Here is a 23312-nt window from a genome sequence, read left to right as displayed (position 1 = left end):
AACACTTGAAACATGGGCTGCTGTTGCTCATCACAGTCCCCGCACAATTTCTATATCCTCACAGTTCACAGCAAAAAATAAATAAAAAATAATGGAACGATGAAAGCATTTCGCAGCCTGCTGAAAGGTTCCTGAGCCACGTCTTTACCGTGTCTTTCATGTATCTATCAAAGTCTACCTGATGAAAAACACATTGTTTTGCCCGAGTGTTTGCTGAGGTGTATTAAAGATGTGGAAAATATGAAATAGACTCGTGGCGGAGTCCTGTCACCGCTTCGTTGTTTCATCTCTTTTTTATGTGACAGGCTTTGGTGTAAAATTGCTCTCTCTCTTCTTTTTTTCTCTCTCCGTGGTCATGGTGTAAACGCAGAAATATCTGAAAACGTAGCAGTGAGAGTTCTCACCATGATGAGCGACAACGACAACGACAGCGGCGCTTAACAATGAAGCTGTTGCTGCAGTATGTGAGTGTGCGTGTGCGTCTGTATGTGTGAGACATATTGGGAGAGTGTGTGTGTGTGTTTGTGTGCATAACTAATGCCCGTCTAAAAGCTGGGAAGTGGTCTTTCGTCCTTCAAACTCCAATTAACGAGAGCCTATTTAATTGCAGTGGTTTGGGAGGTTACCACTGGAGCTGAACAAAGCTGAACCAAGAACACCCAAACACCCCCAGACACATTCTCGCTCTCTCTCTCATACATACACACAGATACACAAATGATTGTCTTTCTGCATTCCCTGCCCCCTGTACTATACTACAGTAAAGGCACAGTTAAGGGGTTTTGAAATGCTTGTCATCTTCTTCTTCTTCCTCCTCCTCCTCCTCTCTCTGTCTTTTCCTCAGCTGTGATGTGTTTCCTTCAAAGCTGTTGACAAATCTGTACCTCTAACCCTCACCTTAATGTTCCTTTCCCTCTTGTTTCCTAATTGTTCTTTCCCCCTTTCACTTTCTCCTGTCATTTTTCACTTCTTTATCTTTTTGCAGGATTGTAAAAACAACTAAAGCAAACACAAAACACTCAAAAGTTGAACTGTTTTGAGTTCTAATGCTCTCTGCGCTTTGTTTTTTTTTTCTCTCGTACAGGTTCTTTTAAAGGCATGTGTAAGCAGATAGATCACTTCCCCGAGGATGCCGACTATGAGGCGGATGCTTCTGAGTACTTCCTACGTGAGTCAATCCATTCATCCATCATTTTATCCAAATATTAAATTGAGCCTGCGGTGTAAACGAAGAAATCAAACTCTGGTAACACTTTATATTAGGGAACACATTCACCATTAACTACCTGCTTACCAATGTGCATATAAGTAGCATACTAGCCCTTTATTAGTAAATATTATGCATGTATTATCACCTTATTTAGGAAAAATCTTAATTCATGTCTTAATAGAGGTAGAATAAGGTTATGTAGAATAACGTGTTAGTACGTGCTTAATAATTACTAATAAAGGGCAAGTATGCTACATATATATATATATATATATATATATACATACATAAGCACGTAGTTAATGGTGAATATGTCTATACAGTATGTCTAAAACAAAAGACAATTAAAACAGTAGTTGATCCATCACTATATAGAATATAATGTAGATATTTAGATGCTGAATTATCAAAGAGACTCGCATGCTGCATTCATTTCTAGAAAAAACATGTGTAATGCAAGTGTAATGTTGTCTCAGGGATAATTTAAAGTTAAAGTCATTACACTGCGTTAACAGCAAATGTGAGCATTAACTCTACCACCTGGAAATTCTCACCTGTTAACGCTTGGAGTGTGACACTGTGAGGCAAAAAGAAGACAGCCAAGAATAGCAGAGCGGGGGGGGAGGACAAGTTTGTTGAACGAGGGGAGACGACTTGATTTGGAGGTTTTGAGAAGAAGGGACGGGTCGAAGAGGAAGCTATAGAGGACAGTGTGAAGTTAGAGTCTCAAAAAGTGGAGGTTGGAGTCAGAGGATGGAGGGGAGCAACATGGAGGAGGCCACAAACGCAGGAGGAGACAAGGTAGAAGAGGACGAGCAGGCAGGAGAAGGCAAATGACAAGGAGAAGAGAAGGTTGAGAAGGTGAAGGACAAGGAGTTCGGGGAGCAGTGCAGCACTGTTGCTTTCCCAGCGGCTTGCCAATTAGGACACTTTCTTCTATAAATACTCCCGGCTCTCCTATATGGGTCACACCTCTCCCTCTCCTCCTTCCTTCCACCCATCCCGTGCCTGCTCCCTCTTGATTTCCATCCATCTGTCTGTCTGTCTCCACTGAGGCCTGCATGTGTGTCTGGCAGCTGCTGGATGGAGGCGAGGGGTTAGATTGTGGGGGGGTGATGAGGAACATGAGGAGTTGGGTCAACTCTTACGGATTTTTAAATGTTTCCTAAGAAAGTTTTAAGCGAGTTTGGTCCAAGCTCCAGGTGAACCAGGTGTGAGACCTGGACTCTAAGCAATTCTTAAGGGTTTTTTAAGGGCATTCCAAATGACCCCCACAGTACAAAACACTACTTTTATCTGATTCTTGATGGAAGTGATACCCCCTGCCAGAAATGGACCCAGTCTGACAAATAATCCTTGGCAGACTAAAGACACTGATTGATGGACGCTCTGGTATCCTTTACATCCATAAAACCACAGAAAGAGCAGGTGCCAGTTTTTTGGACCAAAAGATAGAGTAGACAAATTGTATTTTGCCTCCAAGAATGAATTGACCCCTGCATCCCTTCTTTTCTCCTGATGTGCTTTTAACTTTGTGAGATGAAGATTCATGTTTCATTAATAGCTGGGATTAGGGTCATCCCTGGTTCTTTTTTTCACATTTAAGATCATTTTTCTGAAGTTATGACACTGTTACGCTCTGAAGAAATAAGCAACATTTTTATATTATTGTCCAGATTCTGGAACACCTATTCTTTTGTACCCATCTGTATCCAGACAGTGATTTTGCCAACGACCTCAATTTTATATAATTTCATATGTTTTATATGTGCGTGAGTTTATTCCAGTATGTCCAAAAACATGATGAAGTTTATTGGTCGTAAGTGTGAGTGAATGGTTGAATTCTCTATGAATGCCCTGTGATGGCCTGGTGACCCGTCCACGGTGTACCCTGCCTTTCATGTTAGCTGGGATTGGCACCAGCAGCCCCGCGACCCTCATGTGGAGGATAAAGTGATAGATAATGGATGGATGGATAGTATTTTATGTTTTTGCAACTGGTTTTAATTTAGTGTAACTTCACTTACCAAACCTGTACCAATTCTTATCCTCTGTGTACTCTAATATTTTATTTTTGAGTATTATTATTCTTTTAAATCAAGTAATTGCTTTAAACAGCCAGACAGATAGCATATTAGGTTTAAGGTTGTTTTAAACCACTATTTTCATCAGTGGATTAAAAGATATTCGGTTGAACAGTGAGTTCTAACAGCACCAAGTGATTAAAATACAGTGTCCATGTTCAAGGTAATTAAAGATCATGTCACCCAGTGAAAAGCCGAGAGGACACTGTTATGTATAGCAACAGAGTAATAAGTGACACGAGGCATTGGATACAGAAAAGGAAACCATAGAATATTGGCAACATTGTCTTTTAGCCATCTTAATTGCACGTAGAAAGTCGAAATTCCTCCCGTTTCGCACATTCGCAAGCTTGCCATTCGCTTATTTCAGCCGAGATGGTGTGTTTTAATTGGGGCTGGATATCTACACACTCTGTATGTATTTGATGATCTAACATTGCTGTGTCAGGTACTTAAGTGTATGAGACTGAGAGCATTTGCACAAATTGCCCTTCTGTTCCTCCTCTGTTTGTTTTTCCGAGCACCGCTTTTATGGACTGCAGGATGTAAATGTACAAATACACTGACTCTTGCACTCTTTGCTTGGTTTTGTGTGTGTGTGTTTGTTTGTTTACCATAATCCCCAGTGATATGGTAATCAAAGCATGTTCTGCTCCTGCTCGTCCCTCTAAATCACTGCAAGTGGTAGTGTCAGCTAAGTGACTAAAATTCGACAATGTAAAGTGTGGATGGTGACACATTGTGACAGATGGAAATGATGCAACATTTGTTTGTTGAGGCATCGCTCTGCTCTGCCTCAGACTTACATTGTCACACACATTTTTCAAATGTGAGACTCCCAGGACAACATTGAGATCCTGCCTATTATCATGTGAGCTTTGATCAGGGTTTCAAGGGAGGGGGAGGGGGGAGTCTCAGCGGTCAGTTTAGGTGAGGACAATGCTGTAGACATTGGTGGATGGATGTCGAGGTAGGGGGAGCTCTGTAGAGAAAAGGGTTCCAAAAAGCGACCAGACTTGCAAACTTCTTCAAAGAATATATTCACCATTTTATCTTGCAAACCGCTCTCCAAAAGTCCATAAAGTCACAAAACGACCTATCAACTTACACCGAGGAGACAGTGGCTCAAAAATCCTCTATGTTGTAACATGTAATAAGTGTTGTTTCCACAAACTGTGTAGACACAAAAATAGCCCGTACCTTTCCCCAATAATCAGACAACACAATATTTTGGCTCGACGTCAGCGCTGTGTCTGCTTTCTTAGCCAATCGGAGTTTGCCGTCTTTCATGACTCTAGGGACATAAATGTGTAGGTGAAGAGTAGCAGCGGTCCTGCAGGCTTTACACCCACATGTGTAATTTAACTTAATTCAGAGCTCCAGATACAAGTGTAATAAACCAATAGTTACAAGTGAACTGAGCCTCTGTTGCTGTGCAGTGTAAACAGCAGTGCATCAAAGAGAGGCTTGAGAAGGCAACAGATAACACCTGTATCTGGACACTAGAGGTTAGTAACGTGTGCAGTGGGGGGGGGGGGGATTTTTCATTCCAACTGGCAAATGGTTATGATGTCACCCATAAGAATCTGAACTCCTGTTTTTGAAGCCTTGATGTTCGCAATCTGGCCGGTACCATGTTGACATTTGGCAAGCGAAAATTCATTCATTTTACAAAATGGACATCATGTAAAATTGAGTAAGATCTGAATCTTGTGATCAAGTCAATTAACTCCTCAGGAAAAGAAGCATTTTTCCCCAAAACAGTTAGGGTTTTTTAATCAGCAATCACCCCCTGGTGGCTTTGCAGTATATTCTTACTTCCAAGTTGTCCTCAGACAGCAAAGGGATGTTTATTATGGTATAACACCAGCTTCTAAAGAAGTTATTAACGCCAATTTGGACGTATAGAAGAAGTGAGACGTATGAAGCTCTGTAGAGGCAAATAGAACTTGCTTATTGACAAATGTTGAGTTACATTTAATCACAAACAGAAGTGACAATGTAACTCATGTTGTCATTTCTATTATGAACACTGCATCCCTTTGTCCTAAGCAAGATTTACACTCTGTGTTCTCTTTAAAACATAATAATTACTCCAGAAAGTTGTCCATTTCGGAATTGACGTGACAGAACCTGCTGCAACAGGACTCACTGCTGTGTGTGTGTGTGTGTGTGTGTCCACCAAACGGTGCAGTGCAGCAGTGGGTTGTACATCTGTGGAGCTGTTACTGTTACTGTGGATTCACCCCCTTTCAAGTGCTTCATGATTACAGCGATCTCGCATCGGGAAAATGGAGCAGCTCGTCAACTTTAGTGGGAAAGATCCTCATACGCAGATGACTCAGAGCCGTTTCTGCACGAAATAGACCGTGTAGCCATATGATTCATGAACACTCTGCTGACACTGACACCAATTTATAATGACTAAAACAGTATAGACCAACATGAAATCAAGGATGGACGTCATTCAGTTTAGATTTTTATTTTCTCCATTCTGTCTCTCTCTCTCCCTCACTCTTTATCTCTTTCCCCAAGGGCCCTTTCGATCTCTCTCGCTGAGTCTCTCACTCTCTGAGCCATCTCACCCCCACCCACCTCTCCGGTTGAATTTGTACATGTGGTTATGTAAGGGCGAGTAGTCAGCCTTCCTCCTGCAGTAGTTGTACTATCAGCCACACACACACAGATTCCTTTTTATTAATTGACTAAATAAAAGGATTTATTGAATTCTATCTATATAAATTAATTTTATATTTTCTTCACATATAAATATACAAATCAGACCATCCAAAAATGTTGTCAGTTGTCTTTAAAATACCGCTGGCATTATATATATTTAAATCCATGACACAAATTGCAACATCAACGCGTAGGCTGCGCATGCAGCCCAAATTTTGGGGCCGTGCAAAGAGGGTGTTGGGTGCGCACGGACAGCACATGCGCAGACTGAATTTCCACCCCACCTGTAGATGGAGTATTAAGCCCCGCTCACCAAGCAGAAAAAACATTTCAACAACAGAAGAATTAGTGGGCAAGGATAGTCATCCGAGCCTCCGACAGGCCTTTCATCTGTGAGCCGATTGAACCGTGCGTAGCATCGTTCTCTTCTTCTACTTTGGTAGGAATGCGTCTTATTCCCTGCGTCCAGAGTTGTACCGTCACCCAATGGTGAAGTGGGATACTACAGGACCCTGTCACGCAAGTATACCAGGGTCCGCGGTATGCCTTATCTGTTAAGGGTACACTCTTTAAAAGCACAGAAAGGACACTTGTGCACTACAGTTGGATCAAAAACAGATAACAGCATTTGAGGCAATTTGCACCATGTAAAACCTAGCACTGGGCGTCGCTGATCTACTTTTGTGCAAACATTGTCGATTACGCCCCATTTGCTCTATAGTGGCACATCTGTTGCTCAGTCCTTATTTTTTGTCTGCTTTGTACAGACTGAGCTTTGCGGGGTCACATGGAGTCAGTAGGGGGGCCGTTCAGCTCCGTTCAGCTGGTTCAATAGTTCCCCGGCTCTACAACCAGGATTAGGCTCCTCTCTTTTCCGAGTCTTTTGCCTCCAGACCTCCAGAACCCTCTGGACCACACAAACAGAACAGAAGCCCAGCAGAAGGCCCAGAGCCTGGGTATCAGTCAGCTCTGTCCCCACTGCATTGATCAGCCGCTTCAGGCACAGGAGTCTTTGAGTTGTGCAGCAGTTTCATCAGTCCCGGCGTGACACTGCTGCAGATATTCAGCCTTGCGGTTCCTTTAACAACCAATACAGAGAGTAAAACTACTTCCTTTTACAGATAAAAAAAAGTGCCCAGGGTTTAAAAACACCCTGATAAAATGGAGGTAAAAGTCAGTTGAGTCAGTGAGAAACAGAGCAGCATCCAGCCACAGGTTATTAACACTTCTCAGAATACAACTCATTACTTCTCTCCACACTAGAGTTGACTGACCTGTCAAAAAATGGATGAATTGTAATTTGAAGGAACTGGCATTGTTTTGCACAGTTTAAAAATGTTAAAACAATGTTTAAAACAATAAAAACGACCAATTTGTGTAAAGAAATGATGCCTTCTATTTGGTTCTGACCATATGTCTGGAGTTTGTGTGCATTTGAGATAAACCCTCATTCTTAGCACAATCAAAATCCTCAGATCCTCAGATCCAGATTGATTGGAGCATATGTATTTGAAAAGAAAAATGATCAAAATCCCTCAATGACGTGCTCGACCTCCAAAGAAACTGAAGAATAGGTTTTTGGAGAATAAGAAACCGACTCCTCCACTAACATTAAAAACATTCACATCAATAGTTTTCAGTTTAGTTTTAGTTTCAAATATAAAAGCTCTTTATGTCTCTGGTTATATTTACATTTCCACTGCCCACTCTCAGGAAATTAATACAGAGTGAGAGATTCAAGCTTTTTCTAACATCGCTGACTATTTGTTATTTAACTTTGAGCACAAGTTTTCTCCATCTGAAGACTTGCTGATCTGTTGAACCTGATTTTTTTTGTTCATACTTTGTTTCTCATGTGTAACCTGGTATAGACTTTTGACACTTTATCTCACTTTATGTACTGAACCAGAAACTCTGAACCAGAGAGCAGACTCCTCTGGAAAGTAAGTGGATCAGTTGCAGTTCGTGTCGTCTGACATTGCTCACCAACCCTCGTGAGAAAACAAAAGTTGGCCTATTTCTCATAAGTTTTTAATAGGCTAAATAATGTTTTTCTGATTATGACTGTAAAACACCTCTCCTGACCCTGACTGGTTGTCTAGCTCTACAGACTTGTGTCAGTCATCATTTTATCTGTGTTTGGTTCTTTTTTGAGTAAGGTCTAATTGTCCTTAGGTCTCCTTCAAGCTCTCTTACGTCCACCCATGCAGATCTCTACTTGACATCCTCAATAGATAGATGGACTTATTGTATTTGTAATTTGAGAAACATCCAGTACAATCCCTGTCTTCTCCTCTTCTATTATATTCTTTTGTGACACTTTGGAGCATTTTTTTTTTTTATTTCTAAAAGACTTTTTGAAAATGATGCCAAATCACAAGCTGCTTAGATCCAAGTGCAAACTGGCAGGATGAGAACATTAACACTTCATCAACACATCACAAAATGCAAAATGCAGCAGTCCAATAAAAACAGGTGACTGTCAGTCTGTCTAATAAAAGTACCATTACATCACCTCTTCCCCTGCCCATAAACGTGAACAATTACTAGAGAAAGAAAAGAAATCTTGTCATGATCAGAGTAAATAAATGCATTGGGTGTTGATTATTGTAACACAGAATGCAAAACTGTGAGGAGACGTCAGCTGAGGAGCTGGGCTCTAATTCATCTTGAAGATCAATTGTTTTCATGCAGCTCAGAAATGTGGCCACATATGTCCTCAAACCACCCTCAGATGTTGTTGTTTTTTGTGTGTTAGGATCTGAAGACACATTGAGGGACAGATTGAGTGTGTTAATACATGTACTTAGTGCGGTCTGTGTGTGATCAGATCACTCAGGACGGATGTTAATGCCAGTTCTTTTGGAGACCTTCAAATTTGGGTGAAGCTGTGATGGCCTACAACTAAAGCTGCAGGCTGTTCTGCAAAAAGAGTTGATGGTCCAAGGACACAACATTCACCTCATTCTGCTGAGTCTCGGCACTGTCCTACATAAGCCATGTTTTGATGTATAGCATGGTGCCCATCACGTCTGAACTCTTACCGTCCTTGAAACCCCATGCTGATATTTGTTGTATGGCAGCATTAAGTGAGAGCATGTGGGGATTATCTTGGTGGTTTCATTTCTATTTATTTGTTGTACTCACATAAATGAGATTAGTTTGTTTATCTGTAGTGTAGTTTGGTAATTTAGTGGTTACATTTGATGCCTCTTAAGGACCTTTTCTAGCATACATACTGACCATATCAGGATCAGTAGAACAGCTGCACAAACCTGTGTGTGAGAGAGAAAGTGATAGAGAGAGACGAAAAGTTTGGGTATCTTTGTAAGAGTTTGTGAAAACGTGTTTGAAGTGTCTAACGTGTGTGTTGTATCCTGTGAGGACCCGTTGAATGGGATTAGATTTGGCCAGCAGCTCAGTTCTGGCTGTAATTGGCTTGAAAAAAAAAAGACTCATACACATCCTTGTTCTTCTGAACTTACAAGGACCTGCAGGGACATAATGGATTCTGTGGACGCTGACCAAGACCATCACACATAGTATACATAATAGGTGATGGTAGTATTGAACTCGGGCCAAAAACATGCAGTTTTTAGGATTACGCAAATTGGACACTCGAAATTGACTGTAGGTGTGAGAGTGAGAGTGAATGGTTGAATGTTTGTTTGTCTCTATGTGGCCCTGTGATGGACTGGCGTACTGTCCAGGGTGCACCCCGCCTATCGCCCTATGTCAGCTGAGATTGGCACAGCACCCCCTGCAACCCTCCTATGGAGGATAAAGTGGTAGAAAATGGATGGATGGATGGATGTTATATTATTGAATATGTATTATGGGTTGTCTGATGATGATGGCCACTCTGAGCTCTCTGTTTTGGTGCATATTGTTCGGCCTGGTGTGTGTGTGAGGATGTGCGTATGTGTGGTGAAGTATGTGGGACCAGGCACTTGTACACCCACACAGAGTTGAATGAGAATGTTGGACTTGCATGTCGATTCGATGTTTCAAGAGTTTTCCAGTTTTTACAGATAACTAGACATATCAAGACCACCGGGCTCTCCCTGGATTGTTGCTGGGCCTGTGAGGCGGCGGCGGCAGCGAAGGGAATGAAGGCAGAAGTGAGGATGCAGAGTATTCCTTCTGGCTAGGCTAAGGAGACGACTGCCTCACAAACACGATCCCTACCAAGTATCTTCCGCACCAATGCCAGATCCATCCAGGTTTCATCCAGCTACTGATGGTGGAAAATAACCTAATTTGTGACTAAACCTGCCCATCCTGGACACTGCACTTCAGCTGACTAGCCTGCTCCATGCACCACCAAAGGAACAGCAACTCCAGTAAGAGGAGAGGAGGTCTTTGCATCAATGCAATGTACACAATGGCTGGTGCACCATCAGCAAAGTGATTTACACCCATTGCTCTCATAACCTACAACTAATGACTGTCATGTGCAGGCCATTTTATATGCCCAGAGAGCTCACAGTGGTGATTATCACTGCTGTTTATATTCCACTTGATGCTAATGTTACCGTAGCCCTCTCTCAGCTGCATGACATTATAAACGGACAGCAGCAGGCTGATCCTGAAGGTGCTTTCAGTGTTGATGGGGACCTTAATAAAGCTTGCTTAAAGACGGGGTTTCATGAAGTGTTCCACCAGAGACCATGATCATGTACACTCAAACTGAAAGCATGCATACAGAGCAACACCGCTACAACTGTTCCTTGTCCCAGCATACACTCCCCCTCAGGAGAAGATCCAAGCCAGACATAAAACTATAAAGTCCTGGCCTGAGGGAGCAATATCCCAGCTGCAAGACTGTTTTGCTTGTACACAGTGGGATATATTCGAACATCTGGAGCTGCAGAAGTACACAAGAACTGTCCTGACACATCCAGTTCAACCCAACCAAAAAACCTGGATGACCATGGAGGTTCAGTCACTCCAGAGAGCCTTCAAATCAAGGGACAGGGACCAGTAAAGCATGGCAAGAGCAAACCTGAGAAGAGTTATCAAAGCTGCAAAGAACACCTTCTAAAAGAAGATGGAGAACCATCTTACCCACAACACATTACAAACTATAAAGGCAACACTCCTGGGGCTGTCGATGCAGATGCCTCACCGACAGAGGTGTTAAACCACCCAGACTTCCAACCTTCGCCCCTTCAGTCTACACAAACAAGAGGCTGAGGGCTTTTAGCCTACCATTCCACCTTATCTGAAGTCAACCATGATAATCCCTGTCATCTAAGAAAAATAGCACTGAGGTCAGTGGACATGAAATGCCTTTCGGGACTCATCCTGCATCACATCAAGGAACTGCTTACCCTCAAACTTTGATTCACACCAGTTTGCCTCCAGATCAAACACATCAACTGAAGATGCCATTGCTTCTGCTCACCTTCTCCTTCTCTTCTGAGCCATTTGAAACACCCAGGGAACAATATCAGGAGGTTTTTCATTAACTACACTTCGGCATTCAATACTATCATCACGGACATCCTGGTAGGGAAGAATAATGACTTGGATTTTCCTCCCGTTCAACTGGCGAAAGTTGGCCCTCTTTGCTCCTTCACCCTGACACCCATCACAGGAGTCCCCTCCTGTATACCCTGTACCCATGACTGTGTCCCTATCAACAGCATCATTACATTTGCAGATGATACCACAGTGGGGATACACATCACAGAGGACCTCACCTAGTTTACCAACATGATGGCGGTGGTTCCAAAGGCCCAGCAGTGACTACACTTCCTAAGGGTTCTGTGCAAGAACGATGTGGAGATGGCTGCTGGAAGCTTTTTTACTGCTCCACCACTGAGAGTGTGCTGGCGTACTGCATCATGGTGTGGTGTTTAGCTGTGGACAGGAAAGCTCTGCAGGGGGGGGTCAAAACAGCCCAGAAAATAATTGCCTGGATGACATCACCAGTTCCTGGTGTCTCAGCAGGGCCCATAAAATCATCTCAGACCACTCACACCCTGGACAGTGTCAACTGGAGCTTCAAATGCACATGAACATAGACGTGAACTGAACTGAACTGGGGGGGGCTCTCCAACTCTTAGTTAGATCATTTAATACTTTGGAGAAGTTTGCAGTGACTGTCATGTTGATGTGTTATCGACATATCTTGTTTTATATGTAAAATCTTTATCTACAAAGAAGCTGTTTGATCAATTTTATGATACAAAATGTAAAAATATGTTTAAGTTTAAGTTTAGGTGCCTCGAAATTGTGGCCGAGAACATCTTTATACTCCACACGACTGACCTTTAACCTAAACCTGCAGCATGCCTTTCTTAATCCACAAAGAGCCAACAATGTCTTCACTGCTCTTTGTCCTCACCATGATAGAAATACATGACCACACACACACACACACACACACACACACACACAAAGAGAGAGTCCTGATTTGTTCTGAACACTCTGATGTGGAAGCAACACGCTGTCTTACTGTTGCTATAATTAGACCAGCGGATCCTCGGCTGTAATGCCAAATCTCTGGATCGTGATGCTAGGAGACGCGTGACGTCACGCGCCGATGACATCATTCAACTCGCTGACGTCACGGCGGCTATTTTGGGGTTGTAGCACTGGGGCGAATCACGAATTTACAGAGGAAATACGGCATAATAACGAGCGCACGCTCCCTCACCCTCAGGTGTGTGTGTGTATGTTAAGCATGAAGACACGCACACATCTGCCTGGTGGTGTGTGTGCATGTGTGTGTGTCTTCATGTTTAAGGTTTTCATCGTCGCTATACATTTTACCTTCTTGTCTGTCAACATGTTTGTTAGCTTTGCACACACACACACACATGCACATGCACATGCACATGCATACATACACTAAAGTTATTCCCTTCGCTGTTTTGCCAAGTTCCCACTACCACGTACTTTGCTGCTGGGCCCTCCCACGTGGGCGAAATGTGCGTGTGTGTGTGTGTGTAAGCCAGAACTTAAATGAATGTGGATGTGAGTGTGTGTGTGTGTGTGTGTGTGTGTGTGTGTGTATGAGAGGGAGAGAGAACAAGCAGATTGCTCCTGTGTGGGTAGCGTACAGTGTGTATGGGAAACACCCCACTCTGGAGCAGGAGATAGAGCGAGTGAGTGGGTGGGAAGCTGATCGATGAGTGTGTTCACTTTGTTGCTTGTTGAGCTGGAGCTTATAAACCTATGACAAAGTAATGGGGGGTGGGGGTGGTGGTGTGTTGTTGCACTTTACTGTAGTTTGTGTGTGTGTGTGTGTGTGCATTTAAGTAGAGATGTGTGAGTGTGTGGGTGGGTGAACCCCAGGGTGTTCCCATGAAGATGTCCACCCCCACCTCTATAATTCAGCCACAATTACAAGGCTCTCCTCTGTTGCAGCTAATGAAACCATAAGTCAGCCAGCTACACACACACACACACACACACAGTGTAAACACACTGTACTGCAGCAAAACCAAGCAGCAGGAAGAAACGAGGGGAAGGTGAACGTGAAAGAAGGACAGAGTTTGTTCTTCGTGTCTTTACCGTGTACGAGGCGTATTCATTCACATATACAAGGATGACGCGGTGTGACACACACACACACACAGTGTGTTTCTCAGGTTTGTGAACGTGTGCAGAGAGAAATAATCATAAAAGAGGATCTAATTTAACACGGGAACACTTGCCTGTAGCCATTTGCTTAATGTCACCTGCCTGTATATGGCATTTATGAGATGAAACATCAGCTAATGCCTAGTTATATATATATATATATATATGGTTAACAGGGCCATCATGAGCAACTGTGCCATTATCGTCATTATCTTCTTCCTACTCCTCTGGGTAATAGTTTCGGCGCGTGTGCTTTAAGCCTTCCTAATTCTCTCTTCTAATTTAAAATAGCGTCAGTAAACTAATAACTCTGCATATCCAACAGGGAAACATAGAAACAGTATTACAAATCACTTACATGCTGAGCATTAGCAGACAGTTGGCCTGTTTTTTTTGTTGTTTTTTTTACCCGGTACAAGCTGGGACGAGCTCAGTTTCCCTGCAACTGAAGAGGATACGTGGGTTTTGATAAAACAGGGGTGGACGCAGCGAGCGATGCCTTCTAATTCCTGACAGAGTTCAAGAATAAACAAACCCACATGATTTTAATTCATTCATTATTTACCGAGGTTCAATAAGATTACAGCAGCAACCCTGTCTACGAGAGTTCCTACGCAGCTAAACTGCATTCTCAGTTGCGTTTCATGAGGATCATAGCCTGGATGAACCCAGCCAAAGTTTAAATTTCTCTCTGCAACTTCAGAATCTCCTAAAACTCGTCACCTGGATCACTGGTCCGATTAGTTGTGGGTCTATCCGATTGCGTACAGAAACGTTTTCATCTACGTCCGTTGGTCACAAGCTTGGTGTTAGGGTGTAACAACGAGCGTCGTGGCATCAAGTGGTGCTCTTTCTGCCCAAACCTGAACTAAACTTAACTTAACCACATTTATAACCACAATATATACGTACATCATGGTTATTTACTCAAACTGCCACATGTGGTTAAAACGCTATCAAGTTATAATCAAGATATGTAATTATGTAACATCATTTTGGTTCGGCAAGACAAAATAAAATGCCAACCAATTTATTTATTTATTTGAACTGGTGTTTTTTTTGTTGTTGTTTTTTGCCCAAACTTAAACTGACCAGTATTGTGGCGTTTTTTTATTTTTTATTTTTAGTTAAACCTGACCTGAACCCTATGCATTGTCATCCTTCATCCATACATAACTTAACTTTGTACCAAACTGTAACAAATAAGTGAAGTAGTGCATTCAGGTGTTATCAGGCCACTACCGTGTGCCGTAGAACTGAGCAGGATGTTGCGATCATGAACATTTTCCAGGTCGTGATGGGTCCCAGTGGGCTCAGTTATCCAGCAGATGCAGTAAATGTTTGTCAAAAGGTTTTACTCAGTAAGATTATTGATATTTTGCAGCATGGTACTATACGTATGAAGCACAGTGGCAAGTTTACAAAGACCATCCCACATCCAGGAAGTCAGACCCTCACTCTCAGTCCCCTCTGCCTCCAAAAACCTCACTGTAGATACAGTATCTTCTCACTCTGCTCTCACTCTGGAGGCCAGCACGGTTTGGTTAAAAAAAAAAAATAAATAAATAAATAAAATAAAAACGCTTCCTTTTAAATTCCGCTGAAAGCAAAAAGTGCAGAGAAGGAAAAAAAAAAAGTGAGAGAGTGGCAGAGTTTGCTCGTGGCAAAGCAGCTTCTCAGAGACCTGTAGTCCTCTCTCTTCACTGGTGTTTTCTTCCTTTTCCTCTTCTGCTTTTATTTATTTTTCTTCACCATTCTGGTTTTTTTATATATATGTTATTTTTAATAAAATAACATTAATAAATGAACGCTAATAAATGAACACGTTAATGAAACGCTGTGGTTTGGATTTAAATGGTGAGTTTGTGTCCACCAACAGCTAAAGTAACGATGACGTATAGGCCGACATTCCTTGATTTAAAATGTTACTTTATTTCCATTTATCGTCAGTCGTCAATCGTTCACCTTGAGTGAGTGGTCAGTCAAGTGTGACACACGTGTATGTGCGTGTGTGTCAGGAGGCATTTTCTGCTTACTCTGGAAAACAGATGAGTGTGCACGTGTGTGTGTTGTTACCTCTCGGGGACCTTTTCTGACTTAATGGTCCTCATGGAGAACAAAACCTGGTCCTAAGGAGGCCCAGAACCTAATTTCTTAAGGAACTTCAGTTAAGTTAGGTTTTGTTAGGGTTGAGCATGAACTGGTTTTTAGGCTCCAAATGAAAGGACGTCAGTGCATGTTCTTAAAAGGACAGCTGTGTGGACCTGTGTGTGTGTCAATGTCAGTGAAGACGAGGAGATAAATGGGATGGAGGAGGTGGATGAGGGGAAGCTTAGTGCAGCGCCAGCACTGAGGTCACCTTAATATTTGATCTGCTTCACTGAATGGAGCCATCATGGTGCTGCTACACCAGAGAACGAGAGAGAGATGGATGGATGATAGATGGATGGATGGAATTAACTTGGGTGCCCTGGGGTGACGAATTAAATGCTTATTTTATTTTATTACACTGTAACTTAAATGTAATTTTTGGTAGTTTTCTTCCCCGTTTTTTATGACTTAGTTTAACCTTGAACGGCGGGACCCGAGCGATCAGACGACCAGACGGGTCATAAACAAGCCGGGAAATTAGTCTGATTATCCAAACCACGACGAGTAAGGTTTAATACGACGGGTCAAACGTTTGAAATTATGATGGATGCTTACGACAAACAACTTAGACAACTGTGTTGCCATAATTAGCGGTGCCTGCAAAGTGATTTGTGCGACCAAATGACATCGCTGTTCATGTTTAGAAATAGACAGACAATAATTGACGTGTCTACCAATGTGTGGAAATATGATGATATTTATTTCCTGGTTAAGGTTTGAGGTGAGGTTTAGGCAGAATAATCAGTGGTTGGGTTTTGGCACAACAAAAACGAGTTGGAAAAGGAAACATTTGGGGTTTTAACCTCTTTTCTTTTCATTAAAACACACCACAATATCCTAAAAATACCACAAATCTGCCAATGTCTCACACTCCATAAAACTCATCTCCTGCAATAAGGTCTGAGGTCTGCTTCTTCTTCACCAATTTTTACACCAAGTGCATAAAAACTTAAAAACTTAAAAAAATAAATATAACAGGTTTGAGCTTATTTGCCAAAATGTAACATTTAAACATGTTATACTGTACAGAATGTAAAACTATCTACCATTGGCAACTATTTCCAAAGATGGCAAGTGTTTGGGTTTCGTGTTTCACACGACTTTATGGATATAATCGTTTAATATTATTTAAAAACATTTCCTATTTTGGAAGTTTTAAAATCATGAAATCCTCCAGTGACACTGGATTCCACACAAACCTGCTCACACACACACACACACTGTCACAGCGATACTGTCACTGTGATGACCCCTACCTGTCCCCACACACACACACACACACACACACATTCATACTCACTCACATCCCCAGGGCTAATCAGCAAATCAGGCATGCAGAGGCCAAGCAGACAGACAGCTGATGGACAGACTGATAGGTGCGGGGAGGAGGAGGAGGACAGGGACAGATGGAGGGCTGGAAGGATGGAGCGATGGAGGAGGGTTTGATGGAGGGGGGGAGGGGGGGAGAGATCGTCAATACAGATACAAAATCAAAAGAAGTTGAGAAGAGGAAAGAAATAGGACACTAAATATATGAAGATGATAACAAGAAGTGGTCCAAAGAACGGTAAATTGTGCTTCTTCCATTCCTTCAAACATCTGCCGCTCATTGTATTTCATTTTTGCCAAAGCTATAGCACCACACAAGAGTAACTGTAACAAAATATTGCCAAATGTTAAACTTCTTAATGAATCACGTGACTTACGTTCATATTACACATTTCAGGTTATAACCCAACAAAGTTCGTCTAGAGTGAGACACGCATACGTGTTGACGGGGGATTGTCAGGGCAGAGGCTTTCAAGAGTTACTAATGTTACTAATGTAAAGTGATGGTGATGAGATGTGATGTCCACCACAGGAAAACACTGGCACCATGGAGAACAACCTTGTCTGAAGGGTCCAGTTGGGCTGTGTAGTTTGAACATGATTTGATTGGCTGACGTTTGTATTACTAAATCATTAAACACTAAATTATGAAAATCTGTGGTCATTAAAAGATACCGGAAATCAACTCTTTAACATTTCCAACAATGCTTTAAACTTTTATTTGGTGTCCCTTTATGATGCTGTTCCTCCAGGACACAAATGTGGCAACAAGTCAGTGAATACTATATATATAATACGATTTTAAACATATTTTAATAGATATTCTTCTTCTTCTTCTTCTTTCGACTCCACAGTGGATCAACTGCCTGATAGATATTGTTCTTTTTTTAACAATAAAGATAGCACTTCAAGCACTGGAAACTTCCACTGACACTAAGAGAGGTGCACAACTCAACTTCTCAACTTCTGACGCACACAACACAATCAAAGACTTAATACAAACTATTAAGTGAAGTTGCTGGCAATTTTTTTTTTGTGCAACTTCAACGTTTCAAGCGCCCAAAAGCAAGCGACTTGATTTTTTTTTGCATCTTCGCAGTTTTTCGCAGTGTGAAAAATATGTGTCGCATTCAGCGTGAACGCACATGTGCTGCCAGTTGTAGATCCAAGTCATTTGAAAAGCAACACAACAGATGTTCTGGATCTGGAGAAGATGCCTCAGCACGTTCACTTCAGCTCATGGTTGTGATCGTGATGCTCGTCAGCCGCTGAAACTAAAAATCAAAAGTCTTGTAGTCACTCTCGTATAAATATAGGACAACAGAAGCACTTCTCACCTCATAATAATAAGTTTGTGGGTTTGAGATTGTTAATTGGAGTCTCTAATTCCCCTTAATTCTGACTAAAAACTCAGACAATCAAGACTTTTCTGTAGCTGCCCCTAAACTTTGGAACAAGTTAGCCATAGAAGTTAAATCTGAACATTTTAAATCCCACCCCCTTCTCCTTGGCCTTCACTTCCATGTAGTTTTTACCATTTTTGCTATTTTATTATGTCACTATTTTACTTCTATTGTTATTGATTTTAAGTTGCTGTGACTTTGGTCGACCTTGGTTGTTTTTTGAAATGTGCTTTTGAAATAATTAAGCAAAAAATATTTGGGTTAATGACTTTATCTTAAATGTCTTCCATCCGTCTATGTTTTGATGACTTCCTGATTCATTTAAAAAAGCCTAATAACAGCATTAGAACCTGCACCCAACGGTGACGACTATGTTTTGCCCTGGTGTGTGTGTGTTTGTGTGTGTGTGTGTGAGCGCAGGCGCTGTACGAGCCTCCAGCATCTTCCCCATCATGAGTGTGATCCTGCTCTTCATGGGGGGGCTGTGCATCGCCGCCAGCGAGTTCTACAAGTCACGCCACAACATCATCCTCAGCGCTGGCATCCTCTTCGTCTCTGCAGGTAAAGTGTGGTTAGACTTAAAATTGTGGACACATTTCAGTCACACGTGGAAAGTTTGCAACAAATTAGTAGTTTTACAAATTCACATCCAGATCCACTAATTGAATGAATGAATTTCCAAGACTTGTTTTTAAATTAAATTTGAATCTTTCTTTAGGGGTTAGCAGAATGATGTTGACCCTTTAACATTTAAGCCTCAAAATGTTTTCTACTTATTTTAACCATAAAAGAAAATGTATTTTGCCCAGTTATTTATAATTTACCGCATGTTAGGGACTATCTTATCTTAAAATCGTGTATTAACAATTTAAAATGAAGGTTTATTTTAAAAAAAAAAAAAAAACATAAAAAAAAACACTGTAGTTGTACATGAACACCAGATTTTTAGTGTTAAATTTGAAATTTGAACAGTTCTAAACATATTTAAAATAACATTTGTTTGAGGTTTTGTCTCAATGTCCAAAATCAGGCCAACAAAATGGAAACTATGTACAGGTGTGTTTCTAACTCTTTCCTCTCTGGTGACAAAGACGCTGATAACTGAGTGCTTTTGCCCATTTTTCCAGAATAACTTTCAGTATTTGGCAGTTATTTACAATTTACTGAATTTAAAATAGTGTATTAACAGCTTTAAATGAAGAAAAAGGTTTACTTCAAAGAACACCACTGTAGTTGTAGTTGTACAAATTTGAAACTTGGAACAGTACAAATCACATTTAAAATAACATTTGTTTGAGTCTTTGTCTCAATGTGCAAAAACAGTCCAAAAAGTTGAAACTATCTGGTGTTTTTCTAACTCTCTACCTCCCTGGTGACAAAGACGCTGATTCTCCAGCTTCCTGCAACAGCCGTGAGTGAAATAACCGTAATAACCACGCGTTGGCTTTGACGAGCGCTGGAATTCTTCCGATAGCACAGACCGTCGCGTAATTACGGCGTCGTCTGCGATACGCTCGGTGTTAAAGGGTTAAATGTTCTAACTCAAGACTAAAAGGACACAAACGGCAAATGTTGCATACTCTGGCTTTAAGGGATGGGTTTTGTATCGGTTTTATTTCCCACATAGTCAAAAAATTGGTGAGCAAATTTGTTTTATTTAAATGTCAAACTGCGTCTATGTTTTATTGTGAAAATTCAACAGCGATTAAGACATGTCGCACGGAAAAAAGACGCACTTATGGTGTTAATGCAAACACAGACTGAGTAAAAGTTAATAATATAAAATGAGGCAGAGCTGAAGAGAGAAACAAATATAGAAAAAATCAAATTTCACTGAAATGGACACATACTGTACCTCCATGGCCATGAAGGCGTCCTCTGACCACCAGCTGATGTGTGTGTGTGTGTGTGTGTGTGTAGTGTTCAACATTCCCCGCAGGATGAAGCAATAGGGAGACAAAGATAGCGCAGGTTTCCATTATGTCAGAGCACTTTGGTGTGTGTTTTTCTTTTTTTGTGCGTTTGTACCGTGGTTCTAGGCCACGGCCTACTGTGCCACGCTAAATAACTAGTTCCCCTCTGAGTCAAAAGTGAGAGATCCAGTTCTCTCTGTTTCACTCTCTCGCTCTCTTCCTCCCTGTCTGTCGCTCTCTCTCTCACCCTGTTGCTAGGCTAAGAGGAGGCCACTGGGATTACACTCTAAAAATAAGGTGTCCCTGTTACTCTTCTGATCTGATCCATCTCAATCAGGCCCTAACAGTCCTCACACCTCAGACTGCTTAGCCGACTCTTTGTGTATTTTTGTTGTTATCGCTGATTTTGGCGTGCAGTTATGCAGTTGTGCCTTTTGTCTGTCTGCCCGTTCATGTGTGGATTCTGGTTTACACGCGGCCAGAGTGACGGAGGGGCTGATGAAGAAGAAAACAGAGAGAGAGAAAGAGGGAGAGGGGAGAGGAAGAGTGAAAAAGGTGGAGATTAAGAGGAGATTTAAATTTGAGCAATGTGTAAAAACACAGGACGGAAGGAATGCATAATGAATCTGAGTCCGTTCACGTGAGAGCTGTTAGTACACGCAAATCTAGTTTGTGTTATTTGAAACTGAGTTTTCATCTCAGTGGCGCTCATTGATCATGTCGCAGTCGCATTTGTGAAGGACATCTGTTAGCGGCACCAGAAATGTGAACAAACTATTGATGACACACTCGCGAGATTAAAAAAGTATTCAATCTGCCTCTTATTCACTCAGACGCTCCATACCCTGGCTTATAGGCACTGGCCCATACACTTAAACTGAGCTATGGTACTGTAGGTATACCTAAATGTTTTGCATCTTTATAAATGATAAACGTATGCATAATATTGTTGTAATTGCACTTATTTATCTCAGGTTGATAAAAGATACTTCATTTAATGTATGTAAAACTTTGTTGTTACTAGGTTATTAAATGCTGTTATTTGATTGGTCCTGTCCACACACCCCCGGTATATACTGCACATTGAAGCTCTCTGTTTTAAGCCCCTCCCACCAAATGCATATAGACAGAAGCACACACTTTATATACAACAAGTAACTAAATCATATCTGTCCAGTCCTAGTATTAACATCAAAGTACAACTGTTCAAATGTCACTATTTAAATCACCATTGTCTTGAACTATGCTGCTTTCAAAGACACTTAAAAAACAGTAGTTGCACAGGTATGCTTAATAAATTGGCCAGTGAATATATCATGTATCATATCAAGTATGAAATACACACATTTTGGATATTAGAAACCTATTTTATGTGTAGCATCATTGTGTCAATGACTTCATATTTACATATATTCCATAGACATTATATAGACTGCGTAGTAACAACAGCCAGTTGGGGCGATAGTGGCTCAGTGGTAGAACGAGTTGTCTTCCAAATGGAAGGTCGTGGGTTGTTTTCTGTTGACGGCTGTGTGTGTGAATGGGTATGAAAGATGTGTGATAGAAAATGCACTGCACACGGGCATGTATGAATGGGTGAAGGGGTAAAATTGTGGGTGAATAGCAGCTTTGAGGGGTTGTCAGGACTCAACAAGTGCTGTGTAAATACAGACTGATAGGAGTGGCCTTTCTCTCTAAACTTCCCTGTGATGCAGAAGTCGACTTCTCTCTCAGATCACATGACTTACATTATGCTGAAAGGTTATAATGGAATTACCGATCAGCAAAAACAAATATTTGTTGCCTATACCACGGTAACCACGGTAAAATCAGGTAGCCTACACTCTTTTCTTAGTTTAGTTTAATGTCTTTCTTGTTTCTTTGTCACAGGCCTGAGCAACATCATAGGAATCATTGTGTACATATCAGCCAACGCTGGGGACCCTTCCAAGAGTGACTCCAAGAAAAACAGCTATTCCTACGGCTGGTCCTTCTACTTTGGCGCCCTCTCCTTCATCATGGCCGAAATGGTGGGCGTGCTGGCCGTGCACATGTTCATCGACCGCCACCGGGAGCTGCGCGTGGGGGCGCGGGCCGCTGACTATCTCCAAGGTGCGGCCATCACGCGCATCCCCAGCTACCGCTACCGCTACCGACGCCGCTCACGCTCCTCGTCCCGCTCCACCGATCCCTCGCACTCCCGCGAGGCGTCGCCAGTGGGCCTGAAGGCCTTCGGGACGCTGCCCTCCACCGAGCTGTCCATGTACACGCTGCCCAAGGGCCAAACGGGCACGCCAACAGCCACCTATAACTCCACGGAGCGGGACCACAACTTCCTGCAGGTCCACAACTGCATCCAGAAGGACCTGAAAGACTCAGGCAACGCCGCCAACCGACGCACCACACCTGTATGAAACTGAAGGAGGGCTCTCGGACACTGGAAATAAACAATTAGATTAGATGAGAGGAAATGTGTGTGTGTAGGGGGGGGGGCAAACGACAGAACACGGTGTAAAGAGATGGAGAGAGGGAACAGACAGGGGCTTAAATTTATGGAGAGAGTGAGGGACGAGCAGCAGAGAGGAAGATCTGAGCGCTCTGCGGCGCTTCAGATAACCGCGGCGTATTTAAAAAAAGGAAACAGAAAAAAATGCATAAAAAAAGAAACATGCATGATTTTCCCATCTACCATTGTTTAACAAGTTTTGAACATGTTTATAAAGATTTGAGGGGGAGGAGTCAGGGGTGGGGAGGTAGGGTAGGGGAGGGCGGGTTGTAGGTCTTTCTCGGGGGGCTGTGGAAGCGTGGCCAGACTGCCCGTTTAAAGTGGAACTTTATATTTTTTACTCTTCCTCAGTCTGATGAAAACGGGGCCATAGTCTGAACCTGGGGGCCCACCAGAACACTACCATCCCACAAGCCCCCCCCCCCCCCACGCCAGCACATATAC

General features: G+C 42.1%; 1 protein-coding gene across 1 annotated transcript in view; it reads left to right on the top strand.

The window, feature by feature from the left end:
* LOC131467605 (voltage-dependent calcium channel gamma-2 subunit-like) overlaps nucleotides 1–23100 on the top strand; it is a 65740-nt gene extending 42640 nt beyond the window's left edge. The window contains exons 2-4 of the mRNA XM_058641607.1: nucleotides 1085–1168; nucleotides 18870–19010; nucleotides 22253–23100. Coding sequence (XP_058497590.1) covers nucleotides 1085–1168; nucleotides 18870–19010; nucleotides 22253–22776 — 749 coding nt within the window. The 3' untranslated portion in view covers nucleotides 22777–23100. The remainder of the gene's footprint in view (nucleotides 1–1084; nucleotides 1169–18869; nucleotides 19011–22252) is intronic.
* The last annotated feature ends 212 nt before the right edge of the window (nucleotides 23101–23312 follow it).

This window comes from Solea solea, chromosome 10 (assembly GCF_958295425.1).
Source record: "Solea solea chromosome 10, fSolSol10.1, whole genome shotgun sequence".
Classification (NCBI taxonomy): Eukaryota; Metazoa; Chordata; class Actinopteri; order Pleuronectiformes; family Soleidae; genus Solea; species Solea solea.
Note: the sequence above shows the minus strand (reverse complement) of the source record. Positions and strands in the feature narration are given on the sequence as shown.